We start from the raw sequence: 27,938 nt of genomic DNA, 5'->3' as shown, positions 1-27,938 counted from the left end.
TTAGCTGATGTAAATTTCTTTCTGACGCCTACAAGAAGAATCAAATGCCCAGATTTTAACCAGATTTGTGTTTGGATAAAAGATGCTTGGGAAGGTATTTCCACGGAATTAGTAACAAAAAGTTTAAAAACATGTGGAATATCTAATGAACTTTAAGGTAGTGAAGACGATCGATCACCTTTGGCAGAGCGATGTGGTGACTACTGGTAACTCTTCTACAGACATTGACAGTGGCAGTGATTAATTAAAAATAAAATCCCATATTAAAAAATGTATTGAAATGATCCTTTTCAACATGATACTTTCTTTTCGTTTTACTGGTCTACTGATTCTGAACAAAAACTAGTACTTATGGTAATTAATTATTAATGTAATATTAATATTGCAATTTAAATGAACGAATTAAATGCTTTACTTTCTGAATATTTTCGTATTTACGTATTTTTTTATCATATCTGTTGCACTTTAAAGAACCAGTAATTTTTTTTCTAGATTTTCGGTCTGGAAAATCGAGGTGCAGGGCTTATTCATGGGCGGGGGGTACTATAATAAATACGGTATTTATGTAAATGGGATAACCCTCACTTAATCACTTATTACTAATTCTCCAGTTTCCCAAATGGCTAGTTAACTGAAATTTTACTTTTATTTATGAAGGAGTTTTTAGGAAAAGTAAAGAAAAAAATTATTTTGATTAAAGAATAAAAGAGGTTGCTAAGATTGTGGACCTGCAGATTGTGAAACTAGCAGGGTTGCCAGTAAGCTCTAATAAAATGGGAACTTTCCTCACTTGACCACAATGAAATAAAAAGAATGCAATTGTTTTTTTCAAAGCTAGTAGGACAGATCTTGCACTAACTGAAATAAAACACAGGAATTTTCCCGGAACACTTGCTTAAGGGTCGATCCATTTGAAGTGACCCAAGGATGGTTTTGCTTGACTACTCCAAAAAAAATTGAAACTTACCCGCTTGTTTCCTACATGTTTCAGGACCATAAAACTACTTTTTTAAATCTTTTATTTAAGGAGTTAACCTGTGGCGGCCATTGGATCTCCAACCCTAAACGTTATGAATTTTTGAAAAGTAATTTTTTTTTTAAAATTCAAATTTTGGCTTCAAATAACTCTTACGGGACCAGTGATAAAAATCTCAAATTTGCATAACTTGCAGTGTTTTTGTAGATGTTTATGGCTTAATAAAAAAGTTATAACCTCTCAAGAATCATGAAAACCTGTTAAAACGATACCATTTTGACTCAAGTGCTCCAAGAGGGTTACTTGTCTTCTTAGTACTTTAATATTTTTATACTTATTACAATAGTTGAAATAGATTTGTTTGAGCCATTCGACTGCAGTGTTCATGTTATAACAAGGGCTTGAAGTCATTCCAGTCATCATGAAAATTCATGTTGCAACATGCTCATTTATGCTTGTTACATCATAACTTTGCAGTTACAGGCTGGTCAATCTGACATTAGTTGTGACTTATTCACATTTTTACAGTGCGTCTGAAATTTCATCCTGTGTTTGCAAGTGTTAATTAAATAAGTTTTACTTAATAATATTACATTTGCAAATTTTAAAATCAGTTAAATTTTTACATTATTTTCAAGTAATTTCACATAAAACAATGGAGGAACAATGTTCCATAGGAATTTATGTGACTTAAGAATGTCATAAAACAATGTATGGTACAGTGCCAAAAGAACTAATTAAAAATTTATGAATTTAATGATGAAAACCAACAACTTATTTCTTTATGTGTTAATTTAGGTGTCTCTAGTGTTTGTAAATATCATGAAAAAAATGTTTTTGTCAAAATTCAGTCACCTGTATGGACAGTCCTGTTGTGACCCTTTGAGAACTCATAAAAAAACAGTTAGGAAAAACTTAAGACAAATAACATTCGAGCAAGCTCTTAAAGAACACATTTTTCCAAATTTAAATTTAGTCCCTGGAAAGTCTCTGTGTTAACTTCTTCAAAAGTATTTTTTCTCAACGGAACAAAGAATTATATGCATGTAAAGACCAAGAGTGTAATACATTGCCCCACATCACAACATTCAACAATTGGTTGCTGCTTGTAGCATTTTGGGTGTATCGCCTCCATCAAAATTGAAAAAATTAAAGGCTATCATTTTATGTTCTATTTCAAGGAAAATGATGTATTTCAAGGAAAATGATGTATTACAATGCAAAAGTATCTGTACTCTAAGGGATCACTTAGAGCATGATACAGCAACATTTTATTGCTTTCAAAAACTTTTAATAGACCATACCAAGGAAGTACATCATAACATTAAAAAACTCATCTATATCACAGATTGTGCTTTACAATTCAGTAAAAAAATAAAAAGAATTTTGCTAATTTGTGCAGTCACAAAAAACACTTCAACCTTGAAACTGAATGGCACTTCTTTGGATCATACCAAAGGAAAAAACCTGTCATGCTGCGGGAGGAACAACAAAACAAGAGGTGGCAAAGGCAATCCTGCAAGGGCCATTAAACGGTCACATACTAAAAATCGCTGAAATGTATTCATTTTGTAATCACAAGCTGAAAAACAGTATTTTTTGTTTAAATCAGATGAGTTAGCTAAGAGTTCAGAAACTCTAAAAAACCATTTTGACTGCTGTGAAAGAGTTATTGGTACTAGAAGCTACCACAAGTATGTTCCTGTGTCAGAAAGCATTGTAAGATGTTACGTTACTTCAGACTCCAAGGACTACGAAGACCATCCTATATCAAGTATTGTACCACTTTCACTTAAGGAAGAAAGACTATTGTGTATGACGATCAGTGGTGTTTAGGAGAAGTGATAGATATTAGGCTCAAAAATGACGATGTGCAGGGTTCATTTTTTCCATCCAGCTGGATCATGTTCAAGTCTCAACAAGAGAGTGTGGGTACTGGATCTGTAAGTCCTCAGAAAGTTGACATCACTGAACTAACTACAGTGATGTGTCATCTCACACAATTTTAAGAGAATTATCAGAAAAGACATCATAGCTGTTGGTTAACCACATTGAAAAATAAACTTTCATTACTACAAAAACTGGCTACTTCTTCGAATTAAAATTTTGCTACAATTTATTTTTTCTTTGGTAGTGTTTACAAAAATAACCAATATAAAAAGAAAAATGAATTCTTGAAAAAAGATGTAGGCTACTCATTTAAATCTCAGTTTGGGTTAAATTTTACAAGCACTTTTGAATCAAAATTGTATTAGGTAATTGGTATTGGTTAAATTATTATTAAATTATGACCTATCATTAATAATTAAAAAAAAAATATTTTCAACATTTTGAAAATGTCAACTTCAAAATAGGGGCTAAATACCAAAAAATAAATAAAAAGTGTAAAGTGCAAAAAAGACAAGTGCTCTTGGAGCACTTATTTAAGTGAGTCAAAATGGTATAGAGCTTTAACAGGTTTCTCATGATTCTTGAGAGGTTATAACTTTGTTATTAGTACAATACACAAGAAACTTTTTTATTTGCCATAAACATCTACAAAAACACTGCAAGTTGTGCAAATTTGAGATTTGCACAACTTGCCAACTTACCAACAGAGTTATTTGAGGCCAAAAATTGAATTTTTAAAAAAAAATTAGTTTTCCCAAAATTCATAACCTATATCACCATTAATATTATTTGTGGTAAAACTACTAACATATACCTACATAAATTCAATTGTGTATGCTGTCCCTGCCTCTCGAAAAAAATTACCAGAAGTGAAATTTCCAAGTTTTTCATGTTCAACTTTATTGGTAATTTTCTCATAGAAAGAAGAGAGCTACGTAAATAAAGCACTGGACCAATCTTTTGCCTTGAAAAAGTATGATTAAATTGCTTTTTGTTTCGTTCTTCCAGGACCATTAATTGTTTAGTTATGATTTTTTCTGTAAATCCTTACAATCACAAAAGTGGTGTGTGCACTGTAACAAAAATGGCCACCACAGGTTAACTGCTTAAAAAAAATAGTTTTAAGGTCCTGAAACATGTAGGAAACAAGTGGATAAGTTTCAATTTTTTTTGAATTGGTTAAGTCAATTTGATTGACTGCACTACTGTACAGTCAATTATAGTATGCTAAAGTTTGAACCTCAATATGGATAAAACTCTTGAGATCATTGAATGTTAATGTTATCTGATTACAGTGTGTAAAAAATAAACACAGATGTTAACTCTAAAAAAGATCTTGGGTTGTGCCTTTAACCTGCTCAAAGAGGAAAGCCGAGTTGAAGTGGTGTATGAAAAAGTAAATAATTCAATAAAATATGCCAAAGAAAATTATAAACTGAAAATAAAAGGTGTCTGCAAAGTCAAAGTAATACAAAGATGACAAGGAAAAATAAGTAGGGGAGTATAAGGTGAAAGAAAGTATAAGGGTGAAAGAACTAAACTTGTAGAATTTAATGTAAGTATTAAGTAATACTTCCAATTACAATTTTTTTTAAATACACATGGGTGAGGAGGAGATTATCAGATAATGTATATGACGACGGACGAGTATAACCAGACAGCAAAGGCGACGACAGAGATGAAATTTAAACTAAAGAAATTTTGAGAACAAAGATATGGGATATACACTAACTAAATGAGAATGTGGAGTAAAACTTCAAACAAAACAAATTCACACACATAAGTTCCACAAAAGCAGATTCAATTAAGAGTAGTTAGCAGAATTTGAAAAGATTGATCAAAGAAGGTGTAACAATTGATAAATATATCAGAACCAAAGGATAAATGCAAGAAGTATTACACGAAGACTACATGGGCACAAATTACATCAACACTAGGGAAGCTCCTGGCTTTTTATAGTTTTCAAAACCCCAAATTTTTTACTAATTTTTATGTTAAAATAAATTTAATTTTGACTAAAATACAACAAAAGAATTTGAACATAATTCATACCAAATCAACTGACTAATCAGGAAATATAAAGACTAACCCATATCAATTTAAATATGGATTTATAAAAAACACACAGCTGTAAATTGTACAAGACAATAACACAATTACATTAGTTTTTAATATACTTTGAATACTATTCATACATATGTTTAACTGACTATTTATTAAACATTTTTCTTGTGTACTTCTTATATACTAATCAATCATGGCTCTTTTTTTAACACTATTTGCTAGCAGTTGACTGATCCTTAATGGGGCAAAATTTGGTACAATTAATTTCAACAATGTTTGTAGATCTTCACTGATTTTCATTTTCGTAGTACAATACAAAAACAATCTTTCACAAATATTAGGCAAAATTTTTAGTACATGATTTGTTTTTATTAATTGGAAAGTACATTAGATCAACAAAAAGATAATAATTTGGAGATTATATACAAAGCATGTTTTTAAAGTAAGGTCCATTTACCACCAATATACATGAATTTAACAGACACAGCTTGCATAGCTCAGTTATTTCAATCAATCATCTGTTAGCAAGAACAGTTTAATAATTTTGTTATTGGGGTTTATATTCATCCATTTATAATGAATGAGTGCTACAATTCATGATCTTGCCAAGTGTGGAATACAAGGAATAATTGATTTTTTTATGGCAAAAAATGTGAAAAAATGGCACTTCACTGGGCCACAATTGTCTTGTAACATTTCCTGATGTTTTACGTTCTTTGATTGACTGAAAAATTTAGTTATAAATATTGTATGCAAGATTAACAGAGAAACAGAGGAAAACATTTTTCTGAAGAACATGAATCTTTGCAGCACTACAAAAATGAAGGTAATGAACTGTTGGGTAATGATTTCCTATTTAACATACAAAGCAGCAGTCAATGCAATGGCAGCCATTCATCAGCTCCTACACCAAAGAAATTCAAACAAGAATATTCATTTGGTATATAATGATGTCTTACTTATCACAAATGCCACACATAACAAATCAGGCAGTGAGGTTACTTAAAACATTTTGTTGGAAAATCTTCAATCATCCACCCTGTAGCTGTGACTTAGCTCCAATGACTATCCTCTTTTTCTTCACATTAAACAGTGTCTTGTAATTACAAAGGTTTGACAATGACAAAAAACTGAAAAAATGGTACTGACAGAAAAATTTCTTTAGAGAATGCAGAAACTAGTGCAAATGCTATGAAAAGTAGTAAATAAATGTATTTTTTGTCTTTGTATTAAATTTTGTTCCAGTAGTAATTTTCAGTTTTATTTTTATTTCAAAACAGATCTTTAGTTTAAAACCATGCCTTGTATTACAACAAGACATTAACCCTATATATATATAAAGTACATAAGTATATACATATTTGGGGTAAAGGTATCAAATTCTCATATTAACACAATAAACAATCTCTTTAAAGTATCACATCAATAAATAATTTTTAAAATTGCAATTGAATGCTTCTCAAAAACAGCCACAATGTAACTAAGCAATAAAATTGCTATTTAAAGGTATGTACGCTATCATATATGTAACACTTAAGAAATAGCAACAAAAGTACTCTCAGCTTTAAATAACAAAGGCATTACAATACAATGAACAAAAGAAAACAAAATCATATTAATGCGAGAAAAATCATACCATAAAAAGAACATTTCATGCTAACAAATTATAAAGTAGAATAATTTATGGGATATTAGAAGAGGGGGCCTGATGAGAACAAATTCATCTTCAGAAAAATCATGGGAACAAAAGAAGCAATTTTTGCCCTTAGTTGAAGAAAAACATTTGAAATCTACAGTGGATTACTTATGATTTTGAGAAAAACAGAATTGAGATATAAAAAAAATCTATAATGTAAAAAAAAACTCAGATAACTGCAATAAGAATATAAAATGAGAAAGCAAGAAGCAATTCAGAAGCTTGATACAATGATGTAGCCTGCTTTCTTTAGCTTTTAATTTCTGAGCAGAAGAAAAAGAAGAATTCAAGGAAAAATGTGAGAACAAAGTAACAATAGAAGTTCAAAAATAAACTGATATTATTCTTTTTGTTGAAATTTTAGCCAAAACTAGGAATGCTGAAAACATAATGAATGGATTTATTGCTGGGAAGTTGAGTTTGAAAGTAATACAAAGGTAATACAATATCACTAAGTACGATTTAATTAAGAGTTAAATTTTAAAGTAGAATACAACAACACCAGATATTAGATATTTGTGTAGGTAATAAAATTGAAGAAAATAAAAAATAAAGAAGATATACAATGTAAACTGATACATACCATAAGAACTTTTATGCAAAAATGATATTATGTTTTAACATTGACTTTGGAATTAGAAAGAAATTCAAAAACCTTTATTCACAGTGAAACATGGAAAATAGGATTACTCAAAAAATAGGCATCTAGTCAATGAGCAACTAAATTAGGGGTATGTTAAAATAGAAATATACAAATTGAAAACAAATTTGAAAAATCTTGAAAATAGGACAAGGTCATAATATTAAGGCTCAGGTTGGCATGGTTTTAGCAAAGTCTAAAACATTAACTCTAAAGAAAACTAAACATAGAAATGGACATATAATTTAGGATACAAAATTCAAATGCATATCAACATTAAAAAATGAAACACAGCCGAGAAGTTCACTTAACTGAACTGATATATGAACTTCACGAATGCTTTTTTTTCAATGCTTTCTAATGTAGTAGCTGAGATAATGATTTTAATGCAACTTTTACCATGTATATTTGATTTATCAAAACTTGGAAATAATATGGTGAAGGTTATAAACAAAATGTTATAGCGTATGAGGACATACACCTTTTGAAAAACCGCACCCTCTTAAATTTCTATCAGTGGGAAAAAAATTTTAAATGTGGGTTTGGTAATAACCAAACCCACATTTAAAATAAAATAAAGTAAGGTTTGGCTTATTAGCCAAACCTTACTTTATATCTTTAACTTCATGTACTACTTGCTCTAATGTAACATTCCAGATATTGCATTACCAATCTCACATAGAATTAATAATTTAATTGATATATTTAACAATAAATTAACTTAAATTTTTAAACAACATGGCAGTTGCAAAAATTAAAAACAGTTTTGAAATGTTACATACACTTTTCAAAAGTATTCATACATACCTTTTTGTAAATTTTGAATTATATAATGGAAGAAAATTATTTTTCCTAATGAAAAATTTATATATACATGTACAAATACAAATTTTCTAATTCATATAAATAATTAACTTACCATATCTGTTGTAGCCTGACATTTCATAAGCCCATCTTTGTAAAGCAGCTGAAAAATAAATGTTTTATATTATTTTAACATTTTTTTTTTACATAAAATACGCAATCTTATAAAATTAATTTAAAACTAAATTATCTTTTTACAAACAAATTTAAATTACTTTTTAACAAAATAATTTTTTTTCTACTTGAAAGTATTACAATAATTTTTGTTATTATACCTTTTCATACAAAATTAACTGAAATTTATTAATAATAAAATTCATTATTTTTATTATTTCTTTCAGTAGTTGCTCAAAAATTATATAAATTATCTAAAACAATCGATTTATTAACTGAACCCCAAAAAGATAATCAAAATTTTTAGTTATTTAAAATAACAATTTTGTATGCAAAACTAGTCTCATAAATAAATTAAGTACTTCTTAACACAGAAAAGGATTAAAATGAAGAAATAATTACCGTAATTCCTAGAGCATAAACTATTTTAAAAATACATAAACAATGCTTTAGAATAAAAATAATAATTTGTATAATACAAATTGTCCAAAAAGGAACTCCACAGTTTTAAATTAATCTATTTATTACATTTAGAAATACAAATGTACATATTTGCATTAAAGTACAAAGTTGAGTTTTTTACCTCTTAATGTGGCTCAATATGAATAATGTTTACAACCCTACAGATATCAAAACTGATAATTCACTACATTCCACCCTCTGGTGAGCATATCTACAGAAGTAACCATTTCCTCTGTTGCTGTTATTCTTTGGTGCAAGAGGTCAACTGACTAGAATTTTTCTTGGTATATGAAATCTTATCTAATCCTAAAAGAAGAAATCTGTTGGTATCAAATCTGGACTTCACAGTGACCCAAGCAATGAAAGCTTCTCTCCCTATCAAGCCTTCTGAACAGTCTACACAACTTCTAAACAATGTGGAGGGGGCTCCATACTTTTAGAAAATTAGGCCTTCCACAATTTCAATCTGTGGAAGTACAAAGTTCTCTAACATAAACAAGTGAACTATGCCCAAAATCGTATTTATGATATGGAATACAAAATATGAAAAAATAAGCAAAAAATTCCAATCGCTTGCGACATCATGAACAATGCACTTAGGAATATTTAGTTGGTGACTAAGTTGCTCATAAAAAAATAAGGCCCAAAAATTTGGTTATGCATGATACCGGACCAGACATTCACTTTCAGACAACTGTGGATGAATTCCAACAATTTGTGTGGATTTTGTGAGACCCATACTTGACAAATATGGTGATCCACAACTCCATGAACATAAAATATTGCTTCATCAGAAAATAAAATGTCCTGCACGTAGTTTTCATCAACAAAAATGAAGCCTTACACGGTTTGTTATAAACTAAACTCTTTATCACTTATCATTAGGTAATTTAACGGAATAGGTGCAGTTTATAGGCAAAAAATTCCAATCACTTGCAATATCATGGACAGTGCATTTAGGAATGTTTAGTTGGTGACTAACACTACGGACTGAACATTTTAGACTTCATCAGAATGTCAATAAACTCTTTTCTGTATTTTTGACAATTGTTTTAGACCTACCCCTGGTGAATGTCCTTTCAAAACATTCCAGTTTCCAAAAACTGCTCACATCACTTACATATGCTTTTGTCACTTAATTCTTTGTACAATAGTCACAGATTTTTTTTTCTGCAAACCAGTGGTACTATTATATGCTTTCACTTGTGGTGATGCCAGGTTACTGAAGCCTAGGCTCATAACAGCTTGGCCTGTGCGCAGTATAAAGCCCATGTAAATAGTGCTGCAAAATAAAATCTAATTCCTCCTTGAAACCCTGGAGTTCTTTTTCAGACACCCGTATACAGATGTGTATGTGTAAACTTCATTTCCTGTTAGCAGAGGAAATTAAAAATCTGTTAAAATGGCACTCTACCAAATATTTCAGTACTTCTGGTTTGATTTAACTTATTACAGCAAATTTTACTCAGAATGGGAAACATTATTATTCTGGAATAGCTTAATAGACAATTTAATGAAAAATAGAACTTTTCAACTATTAGCTACAGAGAGTTAACTTAAAGGAGGTCTCATCACTCAGTAGTTTATACTAACATGCATATTTTTGTTAAAATGTATATGTTTGTGTGAGATGGGTAAAATGGGAGATTCCATCCTTGGCTCTTGTAGTGAAAGGTTGTGTTCTATTGTGCTCTTGTTAAGTGAGTTGTGTGCAGTCCAGACCAGTCTTCAACAGTGCTTCTACCTGCATCGCCAGACAATTTAAGGAGGTACCGTTAGGACACCCGCCAGGCGGCCAGCTACCTGGATTCCAGGCCATTCAGTTAAGATTAGGATAATGCTTTCTTTATTCTTTTGTTATAATATGTAAAGTGAACTTTTACTAGTCATTTGTATTACATAGTTTAATAGTCTATTATTATAGGACTATTGTTATAACATTCAAAATAATTTTATTTTAAATTGTTCGACAGGAAACATTAACTTTTAATATAATCTGTTCCTATTTAGGTTTCCAGTTTATATCTTTGTTTGATTTTTCTTTTGTTAGTGTTTTTATTTTACAGGAAGTGTAGATCTAATCAGTGCTAATTTAAGTTTTAATTTTAATTTCTGTGTTATTTTTCTTCTGAAATGAAAGGAAAAATAAGACCGCCTCCACCCCATTCTCCCTCCCCAGATTTGTCCGATGGAGGAGAGGAATGCGGGGCTGGCGCTAGGAATCGCCAGAAATGACGGGACTCCATGCCTCCTATGGAGACGGAGTCCATAGCAGGCTGCAGCCGCCACCCCACAGGCTGATGATGGTGGCCCATCACAGCCTGCTACCGTCAGACAGGAGAAAATCCCGCCGATAATGTTGGACTGTCCAAAGGACTGGCCAGCACTATCGCGTGACAAAGCAAGGATTGGGGGGGCGCCTGGTTGCCAAAAGCACGGGCTGTCCATAAGGCTGCAGCTAGGTAGCGAGTGCCGAGTTTCCTGCACTCAAAGGGAGTTGCCTTCCACTCCTTTCAGCTCCCGAAGGACAGGAAAGTAGTCATACGGGGAATCCCTTAGGAAGTAAGGGAGGAACTGACCTCCCTTGGATTTGAGGTGACTTCTATGAAGAAACTTCTCACCAGGGACGGCCGGGAAACCCCGACCTGCTTAGTGGCCCTTAAAAGGACCCCCAACTCCAGGCAAATCTATGACCTTAGCAGTATTTTTTACTGCAAGGTCGCAGTGACAGCTTTTGTGTCATGAGTGGGGCCGCCCCAGTGCCACAGATGCCAAAAATTTGGGCACTCATCGAATTATTGCTGGAGAGCCCAGCAATGTGTTAAGTGTGGTGGGGACCACGACACTGCCACTTGTATTAAGCCGCGTGAGGAACCAGCATCATGCGTGAATTGTAAGGGGCCGCATCCGGCAAATTACAGGGGCTGCCCCTATTACAAGGAGCAAGTCAAAAGGGTCAAGGGTATAAAAAAGCCCGCGACTGTTGACGGCCGCAGTTGGGCCCGCGCTGCCGGTGGGGGAAAAGCAACCCCCAAACCGGTGGTGCCGGCACCTATGGCAGCGGTAGTGGAAAACGGGGAGGAACCCTCCCCAACACCCGCCAAGCCAAAACCGGCGGCAACCACCAAAAAAGGTGGTAAAACCAAAGCCTGCTAAGAAGGCTGCGGCCAAGCCTGCTCCGGCTAGGAAGGCCAAGCAGGCAGTTAAGAAAACCGCGGCCACTGAGGTCCCGCGCTCCACCAAAAGGGCGGCCGCAACCAATGGCGCCTCCAGCGGCAAAGCGAAACCGGCTACCCCGAAGGAGGGCCCTGGCATGGATTTCCTTTCACAAATGACAGTGAGGGATGTCCTGCCGGATATCATGATGGTCTTGCCAAGCCTGCTCCAGGCAAAATCTCTCAAGGACTGTATCCAGTCCTTAATAAGAGTGCCTCATGGCTGTGCTGTCTCGGTATGGTTAGGCCCAAACTCAGACTCTTGCAGTGGAACGCCAAACTCAGTAGTAGGCCGGACGGAGGAACTATGCCGTCTGGCCGAGGATCTACTGGTAGACGTGATACTGTTGTCTGAGACGCGCTTGAACCCAAACAAGCAACTGACCCTTCGGGAACTATTTCACATATAGGACGGATAGGCGAGTACGACCCGGATACCCCACCGCCGGTGGAACCACGGTTTTTAGTCCATAGACGCCACATGCATACGCGCGTTGTTCTTCATACAAACGTGATGGAACAAAGGTGTGTGCATGTGGATCGGCACACACCTTTGTTCCATCACGTTTGTATGAACAAACGTGTATCGGCACGGTGTATCGGCTGGTTTCGGCTTATAGCAAGGCGAACGATGCGGTAACCGGCGCAGATCTGGATGCCGTGCTGGAAAATTGGTATGGGCCCATGATACTCATGGGTGACCTCAATGCCAAACACGCGAAATGGAACAGCAATCTGACAAACGCGAATGGCAGATTGCTGTACGAAAGGGCGCGAGCCCGCCGTTTGGTTGTCGTAGGCCCTGAGGTGCCCATATTCGTTCACAGCACATTCGCCTGATGTGTTGGATATCGCAATCATGAATGGGGTAACCCTCCCGTTCATGATTGAAATGATAGAAGACCTCAGCTCGGACCACTCCCCTGTCCTGTTGGAACTAGGACAGGCAGGGGGCGGCCGAGATCCCCCACCTATACCCCGAAGGTCAGTTAACTTTGAAAAGATTCGAGATCCTCCAACGGGAGTACAGGCCGGTGACTCCTAAACACCCCGTTGGAAATCGACGACACTGTCGAGCGCGTCAGGTCGTCAATGACCGAGGCCCTGTCAGGCAGTTCATCGGCCAAAGCTCGCACAGTTGTTCGAAACGACCTCCCTCCTCATATCTCCGACGCCATAGCGGAGAAACGACGACTGAGGAGGAGATATCGAATCACCCTGTCCCCCGTTGACAAACGGGCCTTTTATAATCAAACGGACAGGGTGAAACAACTGCTGACAAGACATTGAGAGGATTCGTGGAACGAATACCTCGCCTCGATCTCTGACGACATCTCCTCGGTGTTCAGGTTTAACAGGAGACTACGAGAAGGGAAGAAGCCTCGCCATCCGGTTGTGGGGCAGCGAGGTTTTCTTCGGAGGCGGAGAGGGCCGAGGTTTTCGCCGGCACCTTGGAGGAGCAATTTACTCCAAACCCCCCCCCCCCCCCCGCCAAATAACGACGAGCACACAACCTAGGTCCTTTCTTGTAGATTATTTCTCACAGGTGGAGGACGCCCCTCTAGAGATTGACCAAGTCACTGAAGCGGAAGTTTCCGCAGCCATCAAGGCCACAAGCCCCGACAAGGCCCCGGGTGTCGACGGGATCAGCGCCCGTGCATTCCGGAACATACCGGCCTGTGATATTCACGTCCATTTTGTACGTTGGATATTTCCCGAATTGTTGGAAAACGGCCAAAGTCGTATGTCTACCAAAACCGGGGAAAAGTTTACTTTTCCCATGGAATTATAGGCCAATCTCCCTTACCGTTATTGTCTAAGTTGTTCGAAAGAATTTTCATGGAAAAACTGAGGCGATACATGGAGGGAGAAGTGCGGCCGGAGCAATTTGGGTTCAGGGAGGGTCACTCAACGACCTTCCAACTGGTAAAAATAATAGATGACCTTGTCGGAGGCCTGAACAGGAAAGCGGTGGACTGCAGCTGTTTTTCTGGATGTGGCCAAGGCCTTTGACAAAGTTTGGCAAAGCGGGCTGCTTTATAAACTAGCACAATCGGCGATTCCATACCACTATGTCAGACTGATGCGGTCATATTTGCTACACCGACGTTTTGTCGTGCGCGTAGGGGAAACAATTTCCTCCACCAGAGAAATAGCCGCTGGGGTTCCCCAAGGAGCAGTGCTTTCTCCTTTCCTGTACACTTTGTACATAAACGATATGCCGCTGTCGGAAGGGGTTAAAACGGCCCTTTATGCAGACGATACGGCATATTTCTACGAATCCGCAAATGTGGATTACGCGGTCCGGAGGCTCCAAAGGCAACTGGACTTAGTGGAACCGAGGCTCGATATGTGGAGAATCAGGGTCAACGGTAAAAAATCGGTGGCCGTGATGTTCACATACAAGACACGCAAACCGGCCAGGCAGCTGGAAATCTCAGGGGAGAAAATCCCTTTTGGAAAACGGTTAAGTACCTGGGGGTGGTACAGGCGGCTTACCTTCGGCGAACGTGTTAATTATGTGACCCGGAGGGCTAAGGCCGCCAGAGCCTCACTATACCCAGTGCTGAACAGTGCCAGCCCGTACCCTCTGGCAACTAAGTTACTTATTTTTCGGCTGTACGTACTGCTGATTGTGACATATGCTTACCCGGCATGGGGGGCAGTGTTGAGCTCCTCGCTTCAAAAGAAGATTGAGGCCGTCCAAAACATTGCGTTGCGGACGATATTTGGAGCTCCGTGTTTCGTCAGGAACGCCACTCTCCGATCCGATATTGCAATCAGTGTCCGAGGTGGGAGTGGCGCAGGCGCGCAGACTGTTCGGGAGAGCGGCTGTGTCCGAACACAGTCATCTTCGGGACATCTGCCGAGAGGACCCAACCCCGACAGTTGTAAGGAAGCGGCCTCACGCCGTACTGGACGAACCACCGTGATGGTGCGGTGCGGGAGCCGATAATCGACAAATCAGGCTTAGGAGCCTCCATATCGCATGAGCCATAAACGGTAAAACGCGTTAGAAACGTTTCCGGGGTCGCGAGTGAATAAGTTTTAATATTAATTGTAAAACAAGGCAACAAGTTATACTGTCTCGCCAAAAACAACAGAATGCGGTAACTTTTTTTTTCAGATTACTTCGGCTCTGCAATCGTGGTACTCTGCCACAACAATATTGAGGGTAAGAGAAAACGCTGCTTTTTCGTGTGTGTGTTCTGTTTCTTCTGTTGCAGGTACTCAACAGCCACCACAACAAATATGGAAGACTTTTCTTCACTGCGGCCACACGGTCCCCCCCAAACCCTTCCATGACGCACGTGTGTCTGGAGATTAATATTATTATGTGTAGTGATGAACCTGCTTCTTGCTTCTTCTACAAAGGCGATCGCCGCTCCATAACCGCGACCGCGAGTAGGTATCATCAAAAATTGTTAAGTTCCCTATTCACTTTCCTTTCGGGGGGGAAGGGGAGGAGCGAGTCCAGCAGCCACTGACTGAACAGAAGAACGAAGAGGAGGGAGGCCTGCACTTTTCCCCGTTCAGCCCTTTGGGGCCGCGGGGATTTTCAGGGTTGATGGCGTGTGACTTCGGTTGCTGCCGATTCTCGGAGGTTGCAGGCCGGGGAGGAACGAAGAGGTCATCGGAAGGAGAGAAGAAGAAGATAGAAGACCGTCTAAGCGACCCGACGTCCCGGACGGGAGTCCGGGAATGAGCCCGGCAGAGATGCGTCCTGAAGGGTAGCCGACGAAGAGGTGGATGGGGAGCTTCTACTTAACCTTTCCCTACACAACTTACAATTCAGTCTAATTAGATCAGCAATTGCGACTTCCTCCGGAGAGGGGGGCGCATTGCTCCCTCCAATTAACCAATGCCCCCTTGTGGCGTGTTCCTGCTGGCCAGTGAAGCGTTGGCACCGAAGGGACTTCAGTGGACGGACTGAAGGGGAATCACGTCGGGAGCACGGGTTTTTAAAAGGCCTGGCCTCCTGCGGACTGACCCAGAATTGGGTGTGATGACGCTGGACATGAACGGACACGGAACGCTATACGAAATCCGTCCATAAAATTAAAAGAAACCATTAAAATCATACCCGACATTAAAATAAACCCATAAACACGTCCGAATAATAGATACAGCAGCAAGGGACATCGTCCAGGCTCTGCGTTTTCGAAGGGAGAAATGAAACTCCCACCATCTTTGCGTTCCGGGTAAAATGATGTGGAAAATGTTATATGACTGGAGCTGGAGTGGGGAGGGCTGTTTACTGCCCGTACATTTCAGTATTGGCAGTTTGTCTCGACCATTGGCTTTTGAACAAGTTAGCATAATTCATGTGTTGTTTGTTAAAATGCGGTTAACAGTTGAACATGTATTCGCGACAGAAACTTATTTATAGAAAATCTCATGTATCTGTGAAAGTTCACACATAAATTTGAAAAGGAAGCACTAGTTGAAGAGTGCTATTCAGAAGTTAGTTAAAACATTTTGTGAAACAAATTCAGCGTTAGACCAGAAACATACCAGACATAGGACAGTTAGTTAACAATGCAGGTCATACAAGACATAGTGGCAGTTACAAAACTTCATAAATCTTTGGAGAGGCTAAACTACAGTAAAAACATTTCACTAGGTTCAGCACATTCTGCTGTGAGAATGCTGAAATGTTATTGATGTAAAATGCAGGTTTTCTATGGGCTAACTAATGCTGATTATAATGAAAGGGTTCATTATTGTTAATGGTTCATGAACTTCATTAGAGGCAACAATGGCATTTTAGATCATTGTTTTTCACAGAGAAGCATGGTTTCACCTTGGTGAGTATGTTAATATAGTCAGAACTACTGGACCTACAGTATTGAAAACCCATGCATTTTCTTTGACCTCCCCTACACTCACAAAAAATAGACTGTGAATGCTGCCTCTACCAAGAAATTATCTAACAGTTCATAGCCTTATTGCAAGAGGATTAGCACGCTGGTTGCAACAGGTCAGTGTCACTTTTTTTTCAGATTTTTTCAGTAGAACATAACCAAACTTCTTTCACAACACTTTTAACTAACTTCTGAATAGCACTTTTCATCACTATTGCTTCCTTTTCAAATTTATCTCCACAAACTTTGACAGATACATGATATTCTGCGTAAGTAATTTTAATCACAAATACACAGTCAACAGTTTAACCATACTTAAACAATATGCTATCTTGTTCAAAAGCCAATGCTTGACACACTGGCATTTAATTCTAAAGGATTGCGGCAACTAAGATCTCCATATGTGACTAATCCAAACTTCTTTCTGCGAGTTATTTAAAAGAAGTTGTTTGTAGGAGCAACCCACACACCCTCAGGAACTGAAGACAACATTACCAATGCCATCTAGGAAATAGAGAGGATACAATTAACAAGAGTAGACAGGAGTATGGTCGAATGTGTTTAAGTGTTTGCCAATAAACTATTATTTATAAACCAAACTAAGTGATGGGGCTCTTTTAAGTTGAATGTGGTGTATTTTAACTACAAACTTAACCAAAATCTATAATTTAAACTTATTTTTATTCTTTACATCAATAAAAAATTTTAAATTGCTTTGCAATCTTCTTAGTTCCTTCCTTGTAATAACCCACCTTATAAAGTAACAGCTAGCAGTTCTTTATTATTCTTAATGTAAAACAAAATTAAAAACACTTTAAATTTTAATTTGGTTCAGTTAGCCACTAAAATTTAATAATTCTGAACTAATGACATGAACTACAAAATGATAATGAAAATTTCCAATTGAGAATGAATAATCTCAAATGTAAATACAAAGACAAGCTTTAAACTTATTTTTGCAGATTTTAATCGGCTCTTTTATTTGTCATTTTACATTCAAAATACCACCAATAAGAATCGAATAAATGTCCCAAAATGTTCTATAAATAAGAATAATATGTTCTACAAGATAATTTAAGTAAAAATATATTTATCACTTAAGTATATTTTGTCATGAAGATTACTACTTTTAAAATTTACCTTATCCCTAAATATTTCATTTGTTAGCTATAAAAATACTGTAATCCTATTTTAAGTCAATAATAAAGAATATAGCTGGTACATGCATAACAAAATGGTATGAGAAATATATAAACATATACTACTTTTTTTTAACTTGAAATGTTAAGGTTGCAACCACTGACGACAGTTGCTGTCAAGTCATCCATTATTTAAACCACTCTAATGTGTAAATAAAAATCTGCGATTTACGTTTGAAAAGTATACTGTGAAACAGGGTTATGGCAACCTGTTCAGTTCAGATGCTAATCTGTTTTGAGGAGAGAGGATAAGTTCTGTAGAGGGAGATTAGGGTTATGGTTGTTAGAATTAAGGTTACAATTATAGTTGTAATTTTGTGGAGAGAGGAATAAACCATAAACTAACCTAATTCCTTACCAGTCTCTTTTTCATTTTTTTTTATGGATGAAACAACACCTTGGGCGTTATCATCGCCCAGAATAAAATTTTACTTAAGAAAAAATAAATAAATAACTAAAACCATAAAACTAAAAAAATTAAACAAACTTACAACTAATATCACAAATAAAATTTATTTTTTAAAAAAGACTTAATTAGTATCACAGCCATAAAACTAAGATTAGAAATAAGAATAAAACTAAAAATGTAAAATCTAACTAAAACTAAAAAGAATTTAATAAAGTCCAACAGAGGTGTAAATGGCCCTAACTCGGATAGTGGGAAAACTAAAAAATAAAAATAAAAAACTATGTTAAAAATTAAAATATTAAAAAGCTAAAACTTAACAACACCCGGTCCAATACTTCTTTATCATTGCCCAGGATTTGACGAATGTTCCTGGGCAATTTAAATTTACTACACAAAGTCTCATAACAAACGCAATCCACAAGAAAGAGGCACACAGTCAAACGGCAGTTGCATCATTCACATGTTGGCGCATTTACTTTTGACATTACATATCTATGTGTGACTGGTATGACCCAACTGCAATCGACAAAGGACTACTTCCTCTCAACGGACTTTTCTGAAAGATAAGTCCCACAGCAACACAGTGTTTTTAACTTATTGGAGTTCATTATCCACTGTGGCAGTCCAGTCACATTGCCACTTTGTTTCAAGAGTGTGTTTTACACAACTGCTAAAATCACATGTAGTAACAAGACTGATGAAAGAAGATAGACTACATGCATCTTTAGCAGCAGAATCTGTGCGTTCATTGCCCACAATTACTACATGGCTAGGGATCCAGCAGAAACTCACTTCTGTGTTACGACGGTTCAACCCAGCAACTGCATTGTAAATTTCAGTGATAAACGGATGTTTAGAGAAAAATCTTCCAAAGCTTGGAGTGCACTAAACGAGTCGCTACAAATAAGGTTATGACTGTATTTAGGGTTAACGATAATCAAAGCCTTATTGATGGCATACAGTTCTGCAGTAAATATACTTGTAATATTAGGTAGACCAAACATATAGATTCTGCTACTAAGAATAAATGCACATCCCAACAGGATTACTCTGTTTCGATCCATCTGTGTATACTATTACATCTGGGCTTATTTTGGAGAGAATATGGAGAAAATTTTACTGAAAGACAATATGTGGTGTTAACCGTTTCTTGTATATGGTAAGATCAAAAGTAAATTTATAAGGTTGATTCTCCAAAGAAGATATGAACAGGGATACATTGCAAAATAGGAGGTATGTCTATGTTTAAAAGCTGTAGTAACTGCCGGATATGTACATCCACAGGTACAGTGAAACATGGATAGTCTTCATATCTTTGTAAATTAGGATTCGCAAGAACTGTAGTAAAAGCCAGGTGATTCAATTGCCCTTTGATGGACAAACTACATTTGAAAGTTTGTCACGCCTATCCCAAAGAAATGGTTCACTGCACTCAACAAGTATGCTAGTGACACGGCTTCATCTAAAGCCTCTTCAGCAAGATGGAGAGAAGTGTGATGTACAGCATCTAACATCTTCAGTTAGATATTACGCGCTGAAGAGTAGGTGACACAACCGTAATCCAAACTGGAACGAACTAAGGAATAATAAAATCACAACATACATGACCTATCGGCTCCCCAATTGGTGTTGCTGAGAACTCGTAGCATATCTAGCAGTTTGGAACATTTTGTTTTTCATTCTTTCATGTGTTTGACCCAACTAAGGCAGCTATCAAAAAATAAACCTAAAAATCTGATGTTGGGAGATAGTAATTAGCTCACCATTAGGAAAAATTTGCAGAATGGAAGGGTCCTGCAACTGAGAAAAGACTACACATTTTGTTTTCTCAGGTGAAAAGGTGAAACAGGTAACCTTGGACCAAGCTTCAAGGCGAGTAATTGTGTTCTGCAGTAGTCTTTATGCTGCGGCTGTTGAACAGGATGTAATAATATATAAGACAAAATCATCAACCAATAATAAACATGAAACAGATGGTTGCACACACTCAGTAATACTGTTGATTGCTACAGCAAACAAGGTGGCACTTCATACATACTTCCTTGAGGTACTCAATTCTCCAAGGTGATGCTACCCAATAAGGAATTATCAACACGGAGAGTTCAGTCATTTAAGAAACTCCTGATAAAATGCAAACATACAGCCCTTGACTCCCCATTCTTTAAGGGTGTTAAGAATACCACATTGCCAGGCCATGTCATAAGCCTTCTTGATATCAAAGAAGATAGCGACGAGACACTGGTAGAATAGGAAAGTGTTTTGAATAGCTGCTTCCAGTGACACTAAGTGGTCAGTGAAAGAACATCCTTGGCGGAAACCGCATTGTTCTAAACATACATGACCATGTCTCTCTAAGTACCATGTGAGTCTGCGGTTCACTGTTCTTTCAATAACTATATAAAACGCTTGTCAAAGAGATAGGGTGGCAGATAGAGGGATTTGCCAGGGGGTCTTTACCAGGTTTAAGTACTGGTACGACAATGGTTTCTGACCAGACCGAAGGAAAAACTTGAGACTATTATGAATACACAATAGGTGTAGCACCGAATTAGAAAGGTATGAGAGTATACTTGCCACTGTAGAAGGTACTGTAAGTTTTCCTTCATGAATGAGTCTGAGAATGGATTGCTTTGGTGATCTGCAGATTGCACAGATCTTTTTCCGCACAGTAGATGTGGAAGCAGTGCATGAGATGGTATTGACGTAATTTCTCCACGACTTCCTCTTAGCGTCTAAGAATAAATGACATACCACTCCAGCCTTACAAAATAAATCTAGGTGTTCATTTGTAGGCCTGCAGTTAAATTTTTGTAGTGCTTGTCATCAATTATTAATAGCATTTTGGCAGTCAGCATTCCACCAAGGAACATAAAGACGTCTTGGGTTTCCCAATGTTTGTGGAATACATTTATTAGCAATGTCAAGTATAAGAGACATAAGGGAAGTAAGTTTGTCAAGGGCATCTTCACCATCAACATACTATGATGGGAAGGCTTTATGGTAACTGTTTTAATCTGCCTTTTCAATAATCCATCTATGTCGTCATTTGTTCACCTTGTCATTGACACCAAAAGCTATAGTAATTGGTCTGTGGTCACTGCCGTGAAGGTTGTCACAAGCAGACCAATTAAAACAAGGGAGTAAAAGGGGAAGAGCCCCAGGAAATATGATGGGCATTGAAGTCTCCCTATTAACGATGGTGATGCAATTTGCATGAGATTTGATATTTCTAGAGCACTGAAATCAGAGTTCAGTGAGATACAAATTGCAGATATGCAATTTAAAGGGATTGAGATTTTTACAGCAACAGCAGAACGAAGGTAGCTGCTAGTGGTATCCTTGTAGCAGACACCTCAATCTGCATGAAAATAGCTACAACACCACTCTCTCTACTGTCTACAAGACAACTGTATCTCTCACAGACATACCCTCTGAGTGTTACTGCATAGTGTACTGCATTTAGTTTTGTAATAGATGCATTTCTTGGAAGCACATTATTAACAGCTCATGTGCACAAAACACTCTTAACATCTTCAATGCAGGACCACAGACCTCTAACATTCCACTGAATAATACTAATGAAAGAAGTTAGTTGGATACAGAATTACAGATAAATATATAACAAAATTAGTTATAGGTGATCTGGTTTTTCTTTCTCAAATTTTCTATTTTAAGAAAATCCAATACCCTGGAATCAGGTGGTTCCTCTAACATATCCTCCAGTAAATGTGGTGTTGGAGGGGGAGATTTTGAAAAATGGGAAGTTGCAGACAACATTCCAAAGGAAGCAGTTGTCTGGGCTCCTTTAATAGGGAGCTTATTTCATGGCTGTATTTACCCCTATCTGCAAAGGTAAAACTTTATGGACAGGAACCTTTAGGGGAATCCCTGAAGGTTAGGCTAGTTTCACTAGCTGTAACTACAGACTTCTTATTTGTTTTTGTTAACTCAAAAATAATTGCAGTAAGTGAAGCAACCTTATCAGATAGAACTGAACAAACTTTTTCAGCTCACTGCAGGATCCGCAGTGTTGGTTGCCTCCATTTATAAGAGGAGCTTTACTTATGTCACAGCAGCGAAAAAGACATCTGGTTTAATGAGGTTTTACATCTTAGATATAACACTTTATATCTTAGATATAAAAGGATATGGTGGTTTTTTCAAATGGACCACCAACCATCATGAAGTTCACTTGAGGACTTGAAATTTTGGTCCCACAAGTACCAGCGATATAACATACCACTCCAGCAGAGTGCACGCATACAGCTAGAGCTTTCTTTCTTTTTCCTGTTTAGCCTCCGGTAACTACCGTTTAGATAATACTTCAGAGGATGAATGAGGATGATATGTATGAGTGTGAATGAAGTGTAGTCTTGTACATTCTCAGTTCGACCATACCTGAGATGTGTGGTTAATTGAAAGCCAACCACCAAAGAACACCGGTATCCACGATCTAGTATTCAGGTCCGTGTAAAAATATAACGCTGGAACTCTCGACTTCCAAATCAGCTGATTTGGGAAGACATGTTCACCACTAGACCAAACAGTGGGTCATACAGCTAGAGCTAAATACAACTGGGTTCACCCTGGTGCCCAGAGGACATCAAGACTCACTACGTACTGCCATTCACCCATCGGCATGATAGTTTCCACCTTGGGTTACAGTTGTGTTTTGTAAGATGTTGCAACACCACAGGGTCTAAATGTAAGAAGAAACTGTGTAGGATATTGTTGTGTAATTGTGTAAGGGTATATATTGTAATTTGTGTAGTGTATGTGTATAATGTAAAGTGTTCTGCAGCTCTGGGTGTAGTGGGAAAAACAATGCAGAGGCTAGGATCGTAGGGATGCCAATCCCCAAAGTCTTTCAGAATAAGACTCCCCGTTGAAGTTTTTTTTCATTTAACGCTAAACTATTACGCATATTTAATTTTGGTCAATACATTGTTATTTTGCTAATTATTTTACTTTCATGATTCAGTACCTACAACTATTTTAAAATATGACCTTATATTTGCATCTTACCCATTTTTATAGTCATAAAATAAGAATTATGAGGTTTTTACTTAGAGAGCCTGATTGTAATCTTGATTTGGTTCTTATTATGTCTAATAATAATAACTCTGTATTATAACTTTTCTATGGCTATTAACTCTTTAAACTCTTAAACATTATTAACAGAATTTAAACAGATCTCTAAATATTGTGAATAATTATGTAAACTTTTTACTGATAATCTTTGGTTTGGATATTTATAATATATAACAGTACTTATTGAAAATAAATTGTTACGCTAAGGACTACTTAAAATACAACTAAAGAAAAGCAAATAAAAGATAAAAATTAACTGAATAGTTTTTTCTTCAATAAAAGTTCTTTTTAATATGAAAATCTTTAAAGCAAGGTGCCGCACACAGTCCTACATCACATTTAGCACACTAGTACTGAGGCTCTTCCTTAAATCTTATATGCTGAACAAGCTGCACACCTTCAAGTCAGAGCAATTTTATTTCTGTTCTAGGGATGTATTCTGGGGAAATGCCTTTCTTGAAGCCTGAGGAGACCACTTTCTAAGGAAGTCGTGCCTTTTTTTAACTCTGTTCATGATGCCTTTCAACTGTACTTTAAATCATAGCCTCTCTAAACTAAAATGAAAATAATTTACTTCCACTTTTCTCATGAATAACATGAACATTAAAAATGACTGTTTAAAAGATGTCTAAATTGTTTCTTATATCAAACTTTTTGCCTTTTGCGTCCAAGAGGATAAGCTACAAACATTTGATCCACCCAACTGACCCCTCCCATATAAATGTTACAGTCATTGATTAAGTTGAAACTAATGCATTTTTTCCTTTATGCAGTTCTTCAATGTTATTTAATTCATGTACCGTTGATAAACTTAGCACCTCCTGTTTGTCTTACAATTTTAAAACCATCATTTTATCATCCTTTTTGCATAATGTGATCATTTCACCTTTATATAGTTTTTGATTAGCCAAACCAGGGGGAAGACCAAGACAAATAGTAGTTGGAACAACTACAACTAAATCTGTATTACGCTGATGAACAGCAAGGACAAGTTCTGGACTACAGTAAAAGTTGTCTGTGTAGATATAATAACCCTTGTTGAATAGGTTACAATTCTCCAAAAGAGTTATGACTACATTAGCGCTATGACCAAGATTGGGGTTTTTCAATATACCTATTTAGCACCTACATACATAATTATTTTATAAATTTAACCAGACTTTGTTTTGGAGAAGATTATAATTTTATACCAAATTGTGCTCGTTTAATCCAAATAAATTTAATAAAACTAAGTCACTCTTTCCACAGAAGTAGGCTCCATCCATATTTCTTTTTCTGAAATATAAACTAAACTAAATCTTTCAACTAGATAATCAAAAACAGGTTCGATTTTTTAGTTTTTTACAAGATGACAGAGGTGGGTTATTATTGTCAGTAAAATTCAAGAAACTAGAGAGAACAAAATTTTTGTTACAAGACAAAATTATTTTTTTTATGACAAAATTGTAGAAAAAATTGTTTTGTTTGTGCCTTCCAAATTACACCAGTCATCATATCACAGCTAAGAATAATAATAATCTCATTAATATTAGTTTCCAGTGGTGAAACTGAACATTTGTTTAGCCTTTATTTTGGAAAACGTTTTCAGCACAGAGGTTAGTTGGTTAAAAAATTTAATTTTATGAGTTCATCAGTGAAATATAACTTAATGAATAAACATCATTAGGATAATCAATTGTCACTTTTATACCTGGAGATTGTTTTAAATGACAAAATTTTTCAGCACAATCATAAATGACTTTATGACTTTATAATGACCTTATGTTTTGTCTATGGGTTTTTTGATTGCTTTTTTATTCCTATCTTTTTTAGGCCTATTGCATGTCTATATTAGGGGGACTTCTGAAATATCATCAAAATATCCAAACTTCATCCAAAATATCATTATTCAAAACACTAATCACTATCATGTAACAAAAAATAACTTTTTTGTCATGCAAGTTATTCCAGATGTACTAGCCGTTCTAACAAAATCATAAAACACAACACTAACTAAACTATCTATAAACTAAGCAATCAAAAGCAATAAATTTGTAAAAACAACAAAATAACATATGGTTTGAATCGAACATCAATATTTTCTAAGATACTGCAATCTGCGCTTCTGTATGAAGCTGTGGCTATGAAAAGAATGAAACTATGAAACTAAAAAAACTGAAACATTGCTACACAGCAATGAAATATTTCATCAGTTAACAAAATAACATATATTAAAATGTGTGGATGAAATATTACATCAGGGGCATATTGGGCGATGAGATATTTCATCAGGGACAATTTTTATTGGAACAGCATGTAACAAGATATTCTGTCAAAGACCAGTAAGGAGTTCACAGTCATTAGAGTCAGCCATTTAATACAACCAATGGTCCTATTTGTAAGGTGATGATTATTCGCTGTACAAATGACTACTAGCACAGAACACATGATAGTCTTTCTCTCTTTCTGTAGTGATTTCTGTTTAAACATAAATTTAGCCAAGCACTCTACAAAGTGATATTAAGTATTGCTGTACCTTGGTAATTTATCCCTAACCTCTGCACAACACTAACCTTAAGTCTAACCTCTCTCACAGAACAGATTTCCATCTAAATAGATCACCATAATTCACAAAACTGACTGCTAATTACTATAAACATGGCATGGATTTTCATCTTGCATTGCTCAAATCTGCTTTCTGACATTTAGAACTTCTGTTTTCCTGATTCCTAAGCGTACCTGCTACAGTATAGAAAATATGAACAAAACTGAAATTGATGAAGTAATGGTTCAAAATAACCTAGTATCTCTTTAAAGTAGAAATTTTATTTTTTTAATATCTCAGCAATTTTTGCTAAAACAAATTGTTGTTGCATCACACACATGAACGGATAACTAAAATCATACGGCCTATTACCTCATGAATTTTTGTTAGTTCCACCCTTAATAATAAATATGCAACTTCTTTATTATCTTCCAATAACAGAAATTGCATTTTCAGACTGTCAAGAGAACCATGGATGGTTAGGCCCTTTCCTTCCTTTTGGCAGTTTTGATCATTTAAAGCACGACCAAATCAGTAATTTAAATGCTAATTAGTTCCTCGATACTGCACCAGCTAGCTGGTGCAGTATTCTGTTAGCCTATTAGCAGTACATCCTGGCCTGACTGACAGACAAACTAAGTTTTTGCTAAATATTTGACTACCTGAATTTTGCACTAATCAATTAAAAAATTAATATGCCCTTAGCAAAGAATGTGAAAATGTTCTAATATTCGGTTTTATATAAATATATATGCTACTAGATTTCTTAGGGCACAGTATTGTACAATTATTCAATAAGCTTGAATGGCCACTTCACAAACCAGCATCATTCTTTTATATTTCATTTTGTAGCTATATGCTTTGAATAAACGTAGTTTCAAAAAAATTACACTTTTGATTTCAAATTAATGAAAAAAGGGTATACATCCGGGCACAACCAAAGGGTATCCGGGCAACAAATCCAAAATCTGACCATTAGCAAAGACCACATACCGTAAGAAAATAAATCATAAGGAAATTATAGCACAAGCACAAAAATAACTACCGCTTTTCATCAAAAACCAATTTCCTGGTAAAGGAAAGGGAAATATTTATTGTGAATTCAAATTCAACACAAATATTTTGAACTTCACACAAACGAATGTTCGCGAAAATGTCAATGTCGAGTTCTAGTTATACCAATTTGGTTATGTTACTTTACATATTATGAAAAATATAAAATAGTAATCTAATGACTTACTGAAAGTGCGCGGTGCTCTAGCAGCCATATTTGAATAATAATTGAATCAGAAATATAATTTATACCAGTTCAGACGAACTCAGATATCAACCCCAAAACACATTAGAGGTCACAATGCCACAACAATTACATAATGACGATAGTGAAGGAAAAGATTTCTTTCTGAGTAAAATTACAGTAATGCAATAGTGATTACATTTATAAATATTTACTTACGTAAAATTTATCATGCTAAAAATTCTTTATAAATTAGAATAATGTATTATAATTTTCGTAGTCATTAAAAAAACAAATGACAGACTTTCATTTAGAATGTTAACAAAGAAACTATTTTAAAGAAGCTAATTAAATTTTAATTTTTTTAATTACTACTTACAGATTGGGATGTTTGTTATCAAAATTGTTTAATACCATCTTCATCTGAAGAATGTCTTATACAGGTAGCACTGATATGTGGCACAAGTTTGAAGTACTAGTCAAAGCAAATATTTAAATCACAGATCTATATAATCTATATATCTATAAATCTATATAACTGGACAGGTGACCTTTGCCGCAAAATACAAATTACCTGTTCAATTATGAAGCATACTTCGGCGTAACAAAATGAGCGGCTGGGAACTAAATAAAACCACTGTACGCTTGCGCTACTATAATAGTGATGATGGGATGTTTATTTTTCTTAAGTC

The 27,938-nt window shown here is 35.9% G+C and overlaps 1 protein-coding gene across 1 annotated transcript in view; it reads right to left on the bottom strand.

The window, feature by feature from the left end:
• Positions 1-27,408, bottom strand: part of LOC142334476 (cytochrome b-c1 complex subunit 7-like) — a 34,549-nt gene extending 7,141 nt beyond the window's left edge. The window contains exons 1-2 of the mRNA XM_075382538.1: positions 27,250-27,408; positions 8,186-8,233 (exon numbers count right to left, since the gene is read on the bottom strand). Coding sequence (XP_075238653.1) covers positions 8,186-8,233; positions 27,250-27,277 — 76 coding nt within the window. The 5' untranslated portion in view covers positions 27,278-27,408. The remainder of the gene's footprint in view (positions 1-8,185; positions 8,234-27,249) is intronic.
• Between the last annotated feature and the right edge of the window lie 530 nt (positions 27,409-27,938).

The sequence above is a fragment of the Lycorma delicatula genome, chromosome 1 (genome assembly GCF_047948215.1).
Source record: "Lycorma delicatula isolate Av1 chromosome 1, ASM4794821v1, whole genome shotgun sequence".
Lineage (NCBI taxonomy): Eukaryota > Metazoa > Arthropoda > Insecta > Hemiptera > Fulgoridae > Lycorma > Lycorma delicatula.
The sequence above is the reverse complement of the archived record's forward strand: the minus strand, read 5'-3'. Positions and strand labels throughout refer to the sequence as shown.